The sequence below is a fragment of the Carcharhinus amblyrhynchos genome, chromosome 2, assembly GCF_965287045.1.
Source record: "Carcharhinus amblyrhynchos chromosome 2, sCarAmb.v2.hapA, whole genome shotgun sequence".
NCBI lineage: Eukaryota > Metazoa > Chordata > Chondrichthyes > Carcharhiniformes > Carcharhinidae > Carcharhinus > Carcharhinus amblyrhynchos.
The window spans coordinates 88,741,202-88,753,785 of NC_137325.1; the positions used below are offsets into that span (position 1 = coordinate 88,741,202).

General features: G+C 40.9%; 1 protein-coding gene across 13 annotated transcripts in view; it reads right to left on the bottom strand.

Moving 5' to 3' along the window:
* Window positions 1-342: 342 nt before the first annotated feature.
* Window positions 343-12,584, bottom strand: part of LOC145356352 (growth factor receptor-bound protein 10-like) — a 188,097-nt gene continuing 175,855 nt past the window's right edge. For all 13 annotated transcript variants that reach the window (XM_080209064.1, XM_080209100.1, XM_080209057.1 and 10 more), the window contains 2 exons: window positions 4,546-4,639; window positions 343-3,050 (listed from right to left, as the gene is read on the bottom strand). In XM_080209064.1, the coding sequence (XP_080065190.1) occupies window positions 2,904-3,050; window positions 4,546-4,639 (241 nt within the window). In that variant the 3' untranslated portion in view covers window positions 343-2,903. The remainder of the gene's footprint in view (window positions 3,051-4,545; window positions 4,640-12,584) is intronic.

A 12,584-nucleotide genomic window follows, 5' to 3' on the forward strand; every position in this document is an offset into this window, starting at 1 on the left:
TCTTTAGAAACTGCTACCAGAAAGTAGATGTCACGTCACAACAAAATTGAGTTCACATATTATGTTTCCCATGAGCATGCTGGCCTGCTGATACTTACTGCCTTGGATCACAGATTAATAGGAGTGTATAGAGCCCACTGAAAAATAATCTAACAAAGAGCTATCACCATGCACAGAGGGGATCAGAAGAGAAAATGGTGGAGTGAGAGAGAAAACATGGAACTTCAGTGGTCCATGACATCTGCCCCTGCTCAAGCCATCACTCTTGGGTCACTCGTACAAAGATGAGACAAAATTAATTTACTGGAGTTCCAAAGGAAGAGTCTTGAGATTTGAACTAAATAGTTGTAAATGAGCAAGTTTGCATTAATGTTTATTTCTAATTACAATAAACAGAATATATCAGTCCCTTATTTATACAAAAATACCTGAACAGTTACAGTTAAGTTCACAAGCCTTACTGCTATTTACATCAAGAAGCAAAGCATATTATGTATACAGATTTTCATTTAAAAAGTTAATACCTTCAAGCATTCCCTGAAAAAAAGGTTTGCTGTATTCCATTTCATAGTAATCAGTTTTTGCATTGTGTTAAATTTAATCTGTGATAAGCAAATCCTATCACTGGAAAAGGTGCATTGATTGGTCAAATGGTTGGTTAAATCTTCATGCAAAAATAACAATGAGGAGCAGACCCATACAAATTGAAGTGCATTACCTATTTTCAGTTTGATGGGTGAATTAGCTTGCTGTTAAATATAAACACATAAGTCAATGTTGATGTTAATAACCAAATATGTTTGGTATATCCTCCTTAAACCAAAGATGATATGCTACATGATGACTTTTTTTTGCAGAAAAAAATCAACAAGCTTCATCAACCCTGAGAGTCCCCTTTTACTGTACATTCATATCACAAATACAAAAATAAAATATCATTGGCTTCTGTTATTGACAGCCAGCTGAACCTATTCGGCCCAGTCAAATTGAAGAGTGTGCCAGAATTTCAAATGGAGGAACTCAGTCAAGCTGACAGTAAGAATATAATTAATAATATATGCATATTATCTGCTGTACTAATGGATAAGTCTAAATGACGAATAATTAGCATGTTCAAACCATTAGACACCACATTTTATCATGTGGCATCCTAAACACCTTTTCCACCTCTAAATTTAAATATAATTTACATTCATAAATATGCAAAGAGATGCAATACTGATTTAAAAATTCTGGCTAAGTGTTTACGGATAAGGTATCTGGAGCTTGGTTTCAAAAATACTCAACTCTTTTGGAATATAATTTTTGGAACCAGTGATATTTTTTAAATTTAAATGCCTTCAGGGCAGCAATGGATGTGTGGAGCAGTTTATGTAAATTATAAAAGCATGCATGTATATTCTTGTGTGGCAGTACAATAGGCAGCCTTCTCTTTGAAAGCGGCACTTGAGACAAATACAATACAGCAGAAAAAAATGAAAATCATTTACTTGTAATAAAGGCAAATGCCCTTAAGCTCAAATCAAGTCTTACTCTCAACAGGTTTTGAAAGAAAATCAATACAACGAATACTAACTGAAATTGTAATTTGTAAACTATAGTTTCTACTTTTACACATTCTTTTAAAACAGGGCTGCCTTCACAGTTGTTTCATTAGAATTGCATTCGAACACCAATTGGTTTCTTTTACAACATCATCAGAAATGCATGATTTTGTGAAAATATTTGACGCCTATTTTAAGGATGGATTTAGTACATTTTGAAAACACTTGTTTTATAGTACTCCTGTGCAATCTAAATCGAATAATGTTTTATTGCTGTAGGCTAACAAAAGGTCACTGACTTGTCCAACGTGAATGACCTTGATTACCAGGGCTAGACAACAGAACTCTCTAGCAGATAAAACAGTAAACCAATTCCACATGTGGATAAACAATCAGCTAAACCTCAGAATGGAAATCGTATCTAATGCTGCGGAGCAAATCCTCAGAAAACAAGATTAAACCTGAATAGTCAAAGATCTGGGCTAATAAGTGTTGGCGGCAGTTTTAATTTTGGGTAAATAGCTTACCAATCAGTTGCCCATTTTACACCCCACCTAATCCTCCACTCCACTAAAGTCAACAAAGGGCAAATAAGAGTTATCAGGAACTGCCAATTTCCACCTGCACAAAGTAAAAATTACTCATGTACAAATTCATCATTATTAAATATTTTTCAGCTATCTCCAGAAAGTACTTAAAATTGATTTAACTTCAACGCACTATTGTTTCAAAACTTGATTTAAACACATTATTTCACAGCAGTAAAATGGGTTGGATCTGCATTCTTGATCAACCTGTTTTAACTTCCAAAAGCAGTAGCCATACGACTTGTCCCATTCTTTCATGATTGCTACAGTTGAACATTACTTATATTAAGCTGCATTCAGGAAGTAAAAGAAACATTAAGTGCTGTAGGAAATGAAATGTCTGTTCAGCAATAGGATGATGTCTAGTTTTCTTTTGAATGAGCAAATGATGAGCCCAGTTTAAAAAAAACCAAAGTCAGTATCAAGATTACTCCAGAGCAGGTGCTATAGCCAAGTTTTTGTTGTCAGAAACAAATCTTTTATATGTTTGTAGTTCATCTTGAAGATCTTATTCAATTTCTAAAAAAGTGATTATTGAAACTTGCAAATACTTAATTGCTCAGCCCATCTTTTCTTCTGTATTACCACATATTTTGTGAACAAGAAGTTATAGCCTCAATTTAGTCTTCAATTTACGTTTTTATTGGATTTCACAGTTCTGTTAAACGATCGCAGTTCATTTTCTCCAAAAGACTCCAGAGTTGACGCAGAGAATCAGGTAGCAATTCAAGTCTGTTTTATCTAATTCAAACCAGTAAACAACAATCAACGGTTATAAGGAAATCTGGGAACAATAATGCTTTAGTTTGCAAGGAAGGATTCCTCGGTTTAATTGATAAAATTCAACAAGCTGGATAAGATCAGTAAATTTGGTACTTCCATCATCAAGACTGAAGACAAGTTGCCCATTATCTTCAAACTAGGAGGGAAAAAAATGATTGAATAAAAAAATGCATAACATATGCAATAAACATTTCAAAAACTACCCACACTGGCACCCAAAATTGGCACCACACACATTTTAAGATTGATATGTACATTATGTTTGTTATGAGATTATGGAATTGTAATGACTGAAGACATATTAATTATTGAATCTTACTGACATTTGTGCTGCACAACAGTTAAATATTCCTCATACAGTATCATAACCTGTCAAATAAGGTTAACTTCTTTAATATTTTCAGTAGCATTCAGTAATTCTGAAATAAATATTTTTAAAGTAGCAGGTCTTAAGCTGCAATTGATTCCCTTAAAATAATGAATCAAAACAATGCAATTTTTAACTTCAACGTGGAATGTGTCTTCAATTCTGTCAATTGCTAGTTCCTACATTATTGGAAAAACAAAGAGCATTTAATCATCTCAAGCTTAAGGCTCTCTCCAGGCCAAAGTAGAATATGTTAAAATTGCACACAATCTTTAATCCATCCACCAACCACTTCAACTGTTCCCTACAAAAATCAGAAGCCAAAGGCCCTGAACAAACAATGAGACACAAAATATGATTAAGGCCCTCCTGCAGATGCTAAAAATTATAACCCTTGCAATCTCAACCCCGACAAAATTAGTTCATAGGCCTACACTACATCTCAAACATAAAGGCAAAGAATACCTCCTGTATCTGTCCCTTTTTCCTTTTTGACTCCCCTGCTCTTCATCCTTGCTCTTCATCCCTGCACATCCAGCGACTTGCATTTCCCTACGCTCATCTAATCTTTCCACTTCTAACCCTTCCCAATTTTCTTCGTTCCATTTATTTCCTACTCTCACTATCTTCTATACACTCCTTCATTCCATACACCTACTTGTAATTAATACCCTCCTCATCCTATCCCCAGTCTCCCTCCCTTCTGACATCTTTACATTTCTCAACTCATCCTTTCCTCTGCTCTACTCTTTATTGACCTCCAATCTTGTGTGCCTCTACTCTCCTCATTCTTTTTCCTCTTCTCCTTCATCCAACCCTCTCCCCTTAGCACTTACAATTGTTCAAATACGTCCCTATCCTCCAACCTAGAAATGCTTCTCAGCCTGTCCTTCAACATCGTCAGTTTTTGCTTACTTAAACTGATCCAACCTAAAAACACCCATTGGCTTTGACTTGTTTGTGATCCCACAGGATATCAACTTAAATAAGTAAAAACTGACCACATTGAAGGGCAGGCTGAGAAACATTGAATAATAAGTATCATTTGGTGCCATGTGAAATTTTTGTTTGAGTGGAGTTGAGTCAGTACCATTCAATTAGTTAACACACCTACAGTATTTATCAGTTACAAATAGCTGGAGGCAATCGTATCTTTATGTTGTCAGTTGGAAAAGCACTTGCCACTAAAATACTAAATTCTGAATTATAAAAAAAAGACAATAACATCAATCCAAGGCAATCACGAAGATAATTGAGAACTTACTGGTAATATCTGGAAATGCCTGATCTTCTGTTGACAGTATAGTGTTAGCACAAATGTCTTTGGGTTACTCTGACTATCTCTCAGAAGGAATAACCTGCATGAACAAAATCAAAATTTACTACTTATAGGTAAATGCAAGTTACAGTGCTACACTTGCAAAAGTGAACAATGGAGACAGCAGAGAGAACTGCAAGGATCCCATTTAATACTGTAATTTTTGAGCTAAGCAACATCCTGACAGTAAATGCTGAAGATACCCAAAATGATTGTGTGACTGAATATATTCTCCTCTGCCTCTAGCTCATGGGAGAAAATGAGGAAGAATTTCTCCATCTCAGGATTACTACCAAAGTTAAAAGACAGGGATGAGTGGATTGAAATTTATTTTTAAATCTTAAATGTCTTTGGGATCAACTTCTTTGACCACACCATCCTTCTCAAATCACTCATCACAGTATCACAAGTGTCATTGCTTGGTATGGCTCTTGATCTGTCCAAGACCCCAAAAAACTATAAAGGGTTGTGAATGAAGCTCAGTCCATCATGCAAACCATCCTCCCATCCATTGACTCTGTCTACACTTCCCGCTGCCTCAGAAAAGCAGCCAGCATTAACAAGGACCCCACACATCCCAGACATACTCTCTTCCATCAGGGAAAAAATACAGAAGTCTGAGGATACATATCAACAGACTCAAGAACACCTTCTTCCCTGGTGCTATCAGACTTCTGATCAAATTTACTTTGTATTAGTTCTTTCTTCATTTTAGCTATGACTGTAAGACTACATTCTGCAGTCTCTCCTTTCCTTAAGTACCTTATGCTTTGTCTGTATAGCGCACAAGAAACAACACTTTTCACTGTATACTAGTATGTGTGACGATAATAAATCACTCATGCACTGAGATCCTGTTCCTTTTATTTCACACAGTGCTTTCATTTGTCTAAACAGTTGGGCAAAAACAGCGATCAGTGAACTCTTTTCACTTTATTCTGGTTTACTGATTCCATAGTGCCCTTCTGCAGTCTCCACTGACTTCAGAATTCAGTAAATACCACATATCTATGACTTTAATCACCAAGCAATTGACATGAAAGAACAGATTTTTCTTCACCATTCACGAAGACTCTCTTGCTTCACTATGTATATTTCAAACAGATTCTTCAATTTGAACTGTTGAGCTTGAGAAATACCTTCCTTGTGACCAAACAAACTAACACTCTGCTGAACGCTAAAAGAATTATCAAAAATACATATTTTCAAATGTGTCCCATAAAACATTTGTAATTAAATTCAATAGATTTGCCCTTCTTTGGGGCCTATTGCTCAGAGAAATGGCTGATTGCAAATGAGCTTAAAAAATCTTAATCATTATCAAGTCTGTTAAGTGAAATGTATTTTTAACACTTACAGAATCAGTTAATATCCATTCTTAAGCAAAAGGTAGTTACAGGATGCAAGCTATGATGTGCTTGCTCTCACCTTAAATGCAATGTCACTGAGGCAGTATATTCAGCATTCAAGCAAATCGATAGCTCTCTCAAAATTATCATGCACAGCCACATGGCCACTTTGTTAGGTGTAGAGAAATATGCTTCTCGCGCCACATAAGTTTTGCATATTGCATTGCAAAAGCAAGTGTGGACTCAAATTACTTGCGTGCTGAATTTTCATGGGATTGCACATTTAGGCTGGGCACTGAGGTGACATATTTATGTTCTTCCAAATTCCAGCTTCTATTGTTGTATCTGCTTTTAGGACAAAGGCCATAAAGACAAAGGAATAATGGGAAGGAGCATTCCAAATGATGTCTCCTCACTTGAATTAAGGACACTGATCTCCACATTATTAGGGCTGAAGGACTGAGGCAGGGACAGCTTGGAAACCTTACCAAAATTCAGTTAGTACTGAAAGGTTTTTATTCATTCTTGGGATGTGAACATCGCTGGCATGAACAGCACTTGATGCTCTTATTTTCCCCTATTTGTCTTTCTTAACTTACTTGTACGCTGTACAAAAGCAGTATAGAAACTCTGCAGTTTGACAGAATTCTTCATTGCTGCCATTCTTATGCATGTTCCTTGCATTTTTTTTGGCAAATTTGGGAATTTCCATCTAGTCCCTAGAGATGACTATAAGTCTGATCTAAAGCTATCCATTCAACGGGCGGAGTTCTCCCAAAAAAATTCTAACTGCCGAATGTGTGGAAAAACTGGAGTAATTCATGCTGGTTTTTTACAATGGGAGTTCAGAGAAGAATCTCCCACACTGAAGAGGTTGTCAGTGTGAATATCATTAAGTTTCAGGGGGCAAGGCCAATTCCTTCTGGAGAGGCTGAAATCAGCATGCTGATCAGGCCACCGTGTCAGTGTTGAGACTGTAGCGTGCGCAATGACCCCGTAAAAATGGCCTCCCAATTGCTGGCCAGCCCTGCAACGCCAGCTCCCAGCCACCCAATTGCTGGGAGTTGGCCCATTCCCAGGCCCAACCCCAACCCCTCTCCGCCTGGCCCAACCCAATCTCCAGCCCCTATACTCATCGTCCCAACCCCACACCAGCAGTGCCAATCCGCAACCAACCCCCCCACCCCGATCGGTGATCTCCCTCCTTCCCCCATCAATCCCGACTGCAGGACCCCCACCAATCGCCCCTGGGCATTGGTGCTTTGCCTCTTGGGCAGTGCCAGGGAGTACAGACTGGCACCGCCAGGATGCCAATGCCCAGGGGGCATCACACTCCTGCCGCCCAATCTCCTGGGGGGTCCCAATTGCTCCCCCCCCAATACCAGCAGGATCAGGCCGCTAGCTCCCTGAAAGTGGAGCTACTGTAATCCCCACTGGTGTGAAATACTCTGGCAGAGCCTTTGGTGATGATCTTTGCGTCATCAATGGAGACGGGAGAAGTTCCGGAGGATTGGAAGATTGCGGATGTGGTTCCTCTATTCAAGAAAGGGAGTAGAGATAGCCCAGGAAATTAATCGACCAGTGAGCCTATCCTCAGTGGTTGGTAAGTTGATGGGAGAGGATCCTGAGACACAGGATTTATGAATGTTTGGAAAAGTATAGCATGATCAAAAATAGTCAGCACAACTTTGTCAAAGGCAGATCATGCCTTACGAGCCTGGTTGAGTTTTTTGAAGATGTGACTAAACACATCGACGAAGGAAGAGCGGTAGATGTGGTTTATGTGGACTTCAGCAAGGTGTTCGATAAAAGGTTCCCCATGCAAACCTTATTGAGGAAGTGAGGGGGCATGGTATCCAAGGGGACATTGCTTTGTGGATCTAGAACTGGCAAAGAGTGGTTGGGTCTTTTTCTGCATGGAGATCAGTCACCAGTGGAGTGCCCCAGGGATCTGTTCTGGGACCCTCGCTGTTTGTGACTTTTATAAATGACCTGGATAAGGAAGTGGTGGGAGAGATTGGTAAGTTTGCCAATGACACAAAGGTTGGAGGTGTTGTGGATAGTTTGGAGGGATGTCAGCAGTTGCAACGAGACATAGATAGAATGCAAGACTGGGGGGAGAAGTGGCAGATGGACTTCAACCCAGACAAGATTGCGGTGGTTCATTTTGGCAGGTCAAACAGGATGAAGGAATATAATATTAAGGGTAAGACTCTTAGCACTGTGGAAGATCAGAAGAGTCTTGGGGTCGGGGTTCATCGGACTCTCAAATCAGCTTCGCAGGTAGAGGCTGTGGTTAAGGCGGCGTATGGTGTACTGACCTTCATCAATTGAGGAATGGAGTTTAGGAGTTGGAAGGTAATGCTGCAGCTGTATAAGACCCTGGTCAGACCCCACTTGGAGTAGTGTTCAGTTCTGGTCGCCTCATCACAGGAAGGATGTGGAAGCAGTTGAAAGGGTGCAGAGGAAATTTACAAGGATGTTGCCTGGATTGGGTGGCATGCCTTATGAGGATAGGTTGAGAGAGCTCGGTCTTTTTTCCTTAGAGAGACGAAGGGTGAGAGGTGACCTGATAGAGCTGTATAAGATTTTGAGAGGCACTGATCGAGGCTTTTTCCCAGGGCTGAAATGGCTACCACAAGAGGACACAGATTTAGGGTACTAGGGAATAGGTACAGAGATATCAGGGGTAAGTTTTTCACTGAGGGTCGTGGGTGCATGGAATCAGCTGCCGGTGGTGGTGGAGGAGGCAGATTCGATAGGGTCTTTTAAGAGACTTTTAGATGAGTATATGGGACTTAGTAAGATGCAGGGTTACAGGTATGCCTAGTAGGTAGGGATATAAGAACATAAGAAATAGGAGCAGGAGTAGGCCATCTGGCCCTTCGAGCCTGCCCCGCCATTCAATAAGATCATGGCTGATCTGTCGTGGCTCAGTTCCACATTCCCGCCCTCTCCCCATAACCTTTAATCCCCTCTCTTATCAAAAACCCATCAACCCGCGTCTTAAAAATATTTAGCGAGGTAGCCTCCACCACTTCAACGGGCAGAGAATTCCAGAGATTCACCACCCTTTGAGTGAAGAAGTTCCTCCTCAACTCCGTTCTAAACCGCCCTCCCTTTTATCTTGAGGCTGTGCCCCCTAGTCCTACTGTCCTTTGAGTGGGAAGAGTCTCTCCACCTCTATCCTATCCATCCCATTCATCATCTTATATGTCTCAATGAGATCTCCCCTCATTCTTCTAAACTCTAACGAGTACAAGCCTAGTTTATTCAGCCTCTCCTCATAGCTCAACTCCGGCATCAGCCTAGTAAACCTCCTCTGCACTCCCTCCAAGGCCAAAATATCCTTGTGTAAGTACGGCGCCCAAAACTGCGCACAGTACTCTAGCTGCGGCCTCACCAATGCCCTATACAGCTGCAGCAAGACCTCCCTACTTTTATATTCAATCCCCCTCGCTATGAAGGCCAGCATCCCATTTGCCTTCCTGACCACCTGCTGCACCTGCAAGCTGGGTTTTTGCGACTCATGCACAAGGACCCCGAGGTCCCTCTGCACCGTCGCCTGCTGCAGTTTTTCACCATGTAAGTAATAGTCCTTCCTACCATTATTCCTACCAAAGTGGACCACCTCGCACTTGCCAACATTAAATTCCATTTGCCAGTTCCTGGCCCATTCTCCCAGCCTATCTAGATCCTTCTGCAGACTCTCAACACCCTCCGCGCAATTTGCCGTTCCACCAGTCTTGGTGTCATCAGCAAATTTCAACACCATACACTCGGTTCCCTCCTCCAGATCATCTATATAAACGGTAAATAGCTGAGGCCCCAGCACCGACCCCTGGGGCACTCCACTAGTCACCAACCGCCAATCCGAATAGCACCCATTGACCCCCACTCTCTGCCTCCTATTTGACAGCCAATCCCCTATCCACGCTAACACCCTACCCCCAACTCCATGCCCCCTGACCTTCTGCAATAACCTCTTGTGAGGTACCTTGTCAAACGCCTTCTGAAACTTGTGGGCTAAAGGGCCTGTTTGTGCTGTAGTTTTTCTATGTTGTATTCTAGCAGGTCTAGAGACTTCAGTCCTGGGCCCATTAATCACATTCAAATAATATTTAAATGGTCTGTGTGTTTCACTGCCAATTTCCGGTGTGGAGTAGACACTGCCGGATATCCGGCACTGGGAAATGCAAGTGGAGCGTGAACATTCACGTAAAACCCACAAATTGGCCGCCTTGGGACTCTCCCAGCCCACTGTACTAAAAAATTAGCACAGCAAGGATGGGAGATTCGATGCCATTCTCTCTCATGCAAGTAACTAACTCAGCTGTGTTTAGTAAATGTGAATGAAGAAGCAATATCAGGTAATGCTAGAAGCCCAAATGAGAAGTAGAAAGTACAGACAGTGGAGGAATAGAAGACAACTGGCCAGAGCAACAATTTGAGACTTTCCTGAGCTGCTTTGGGACAAATTGGGCTTGCATTTGCAGAAAAGCTCATTTCTGAACACCAGTGCTTCATACCAATATCTGATAATGTACAAAGTATATTGCAAAATCTTTTAGTAAGTGTGAAGGTGCCCAAATATGTGCAATAGCATCAAGAGAAAATGCTGGAAATAATCACATTATGCAGCATGTGGAGAAAGGAACTTCTCTCCATTGACACTGTCTGACTTCCTGAGTATTTCCAATATTTTCAATTCATATTTCAGATTTACAGCATTTCCACTATTTCGCCTATGTGTACACGCAGAGGCATAATGACCACTTTAGAGAGCTGCAATCACCATGACATGCATGGTATTGTCACGACCATCTGCAGAGAAGCCTGCATGTCATAGGAACAAGAGTATGCCATTCAGCACCTCCAGCCTGCTCTGTCATTCATTAAGATCATGGCTGACTCTGTGACCTAACTGCATGTATCTGCCCTAGACCCATATCCATGGAATCCCCTGCTCAATAAAAATGCACCCGCCTCTGACTTAAACCTAACAATTGAACTTGCATCCACCACCATTTGAGGAAGAGTGTTTCAAGCCTCCACCACTTCGCATATAGAAGTGTTTTCCAATATCTCTCCTGAACGGCTTGGTCCTAACTTTTCAATATGGCCCCTGGTTCTAGTGTTTCCAACTAGCGGAAATGGTTTATCCTTATCCCTCCTGTCCTTCCCTGTAAATATTTTGTAGATTTCTATCAGACCACCCCCAGTCCTCTGGATTTGTGAAAATAAAGGCCTGGTTTGTCTAATCTCTCCTTATACCTGGATTTCAGATGTTAAGTCATCATTCTTACAAACCTACATTGAACTGCCTCCAGGGCCAAAACATCCTTCCCAAGGTGTGGTGCCCATACCTACTCACAGTACTTTAAGTGGGATCAGCTGTGGTTTTGTACAACTGCAGCAGAACATCTGCATCCCTATATTTTAGATATGAAGACCAGCAATGACATGTCAAAAGTCAAGTGAGGTTTCTATTGTCTTTTTTCTTGCATTATCTCACTGGATCTACTGAAACCCAAGGCTGAATTTTACAGCAATCTTGCAAGGAAGGACATAACTGGTTGGGAAACTGATCAAATGAAATTGGATTCAAGATTCAGTGCAAGTCAACAGAGAGGGGGCAGGAACGTTCAGACACAGGATAAACAGATACAAACAAGGATCTGCTGCTCAAACGAGGTCAACATTGGACCAGCCAGCAGACCCCCAAAAATAATAGGAGAATGTCAGATACACGATACAGCCAGGTAACCATCATAAAATCAGGAGGGTAATGGTAACTGCAGAGTTCTCTCATGATACGGCAGGAAGAGATAGAGAACAACTTTCATTACAAGAAATGTAGTAGATGACCTGGTCCCATTATTTGTCAGTGGAAATAACACAATTTATTTTCAATAAAGTTGTTAGAAGGTGTTTTGAGAGACAAGGTTTACAGGCATTCAGAAAGGCAAGCACTGATTCGGGACAGTCAGCACGGCTTTGAGAGTGGAAAATCAGATCTCTCAAAATTTGATTGAGTATTTTGAAGGGGTAACCAAGGAGGTAGATGAGGGCAGTGCAGCTGATGTTGTCTACATGGACTTTAGCAAGGCCTTTGACAAGATATCACATGGTAGGTTGCTGCATAAGGTTAAATCTCACAGGATCTACTGTGAGGTAGCTAAATGGATACAAAATTGGTTTGATAACAGAAGACAAAGGATGGTTGTAGAGGATTGTTTTTCAAGCTGGAGGCCTGTGCCCAGCGATGTGCCTCAGAGATCGGTGCTCGGTCCACTGTTATTTGTCAATTATATTAATGATTTTGATGAGAATTCAGGAGGAATAGTTAGTAAGTTTGCAGATGATACCCAAGATTGGTGGCATAGTGCACAATGAACAAGGTTATCTCGGATTGCAACGGCATCTTGATCAGTGGGCTGATGAATGGCAGATGGAGTTTAATGTAGATAAATGCGAGGTAATGCATTTTGGTAGATCAAACCAGGGCAGGATTTACTCAGTTAATGATAGGGTGTTGAGGCGTGTTATAGAACAAAGGTCTAGGGGTACATTTCATAGCTCTTGGAATACTGTGTACAGTTCCGGTCACCCTATTGTACAAAGCATATTATTAAA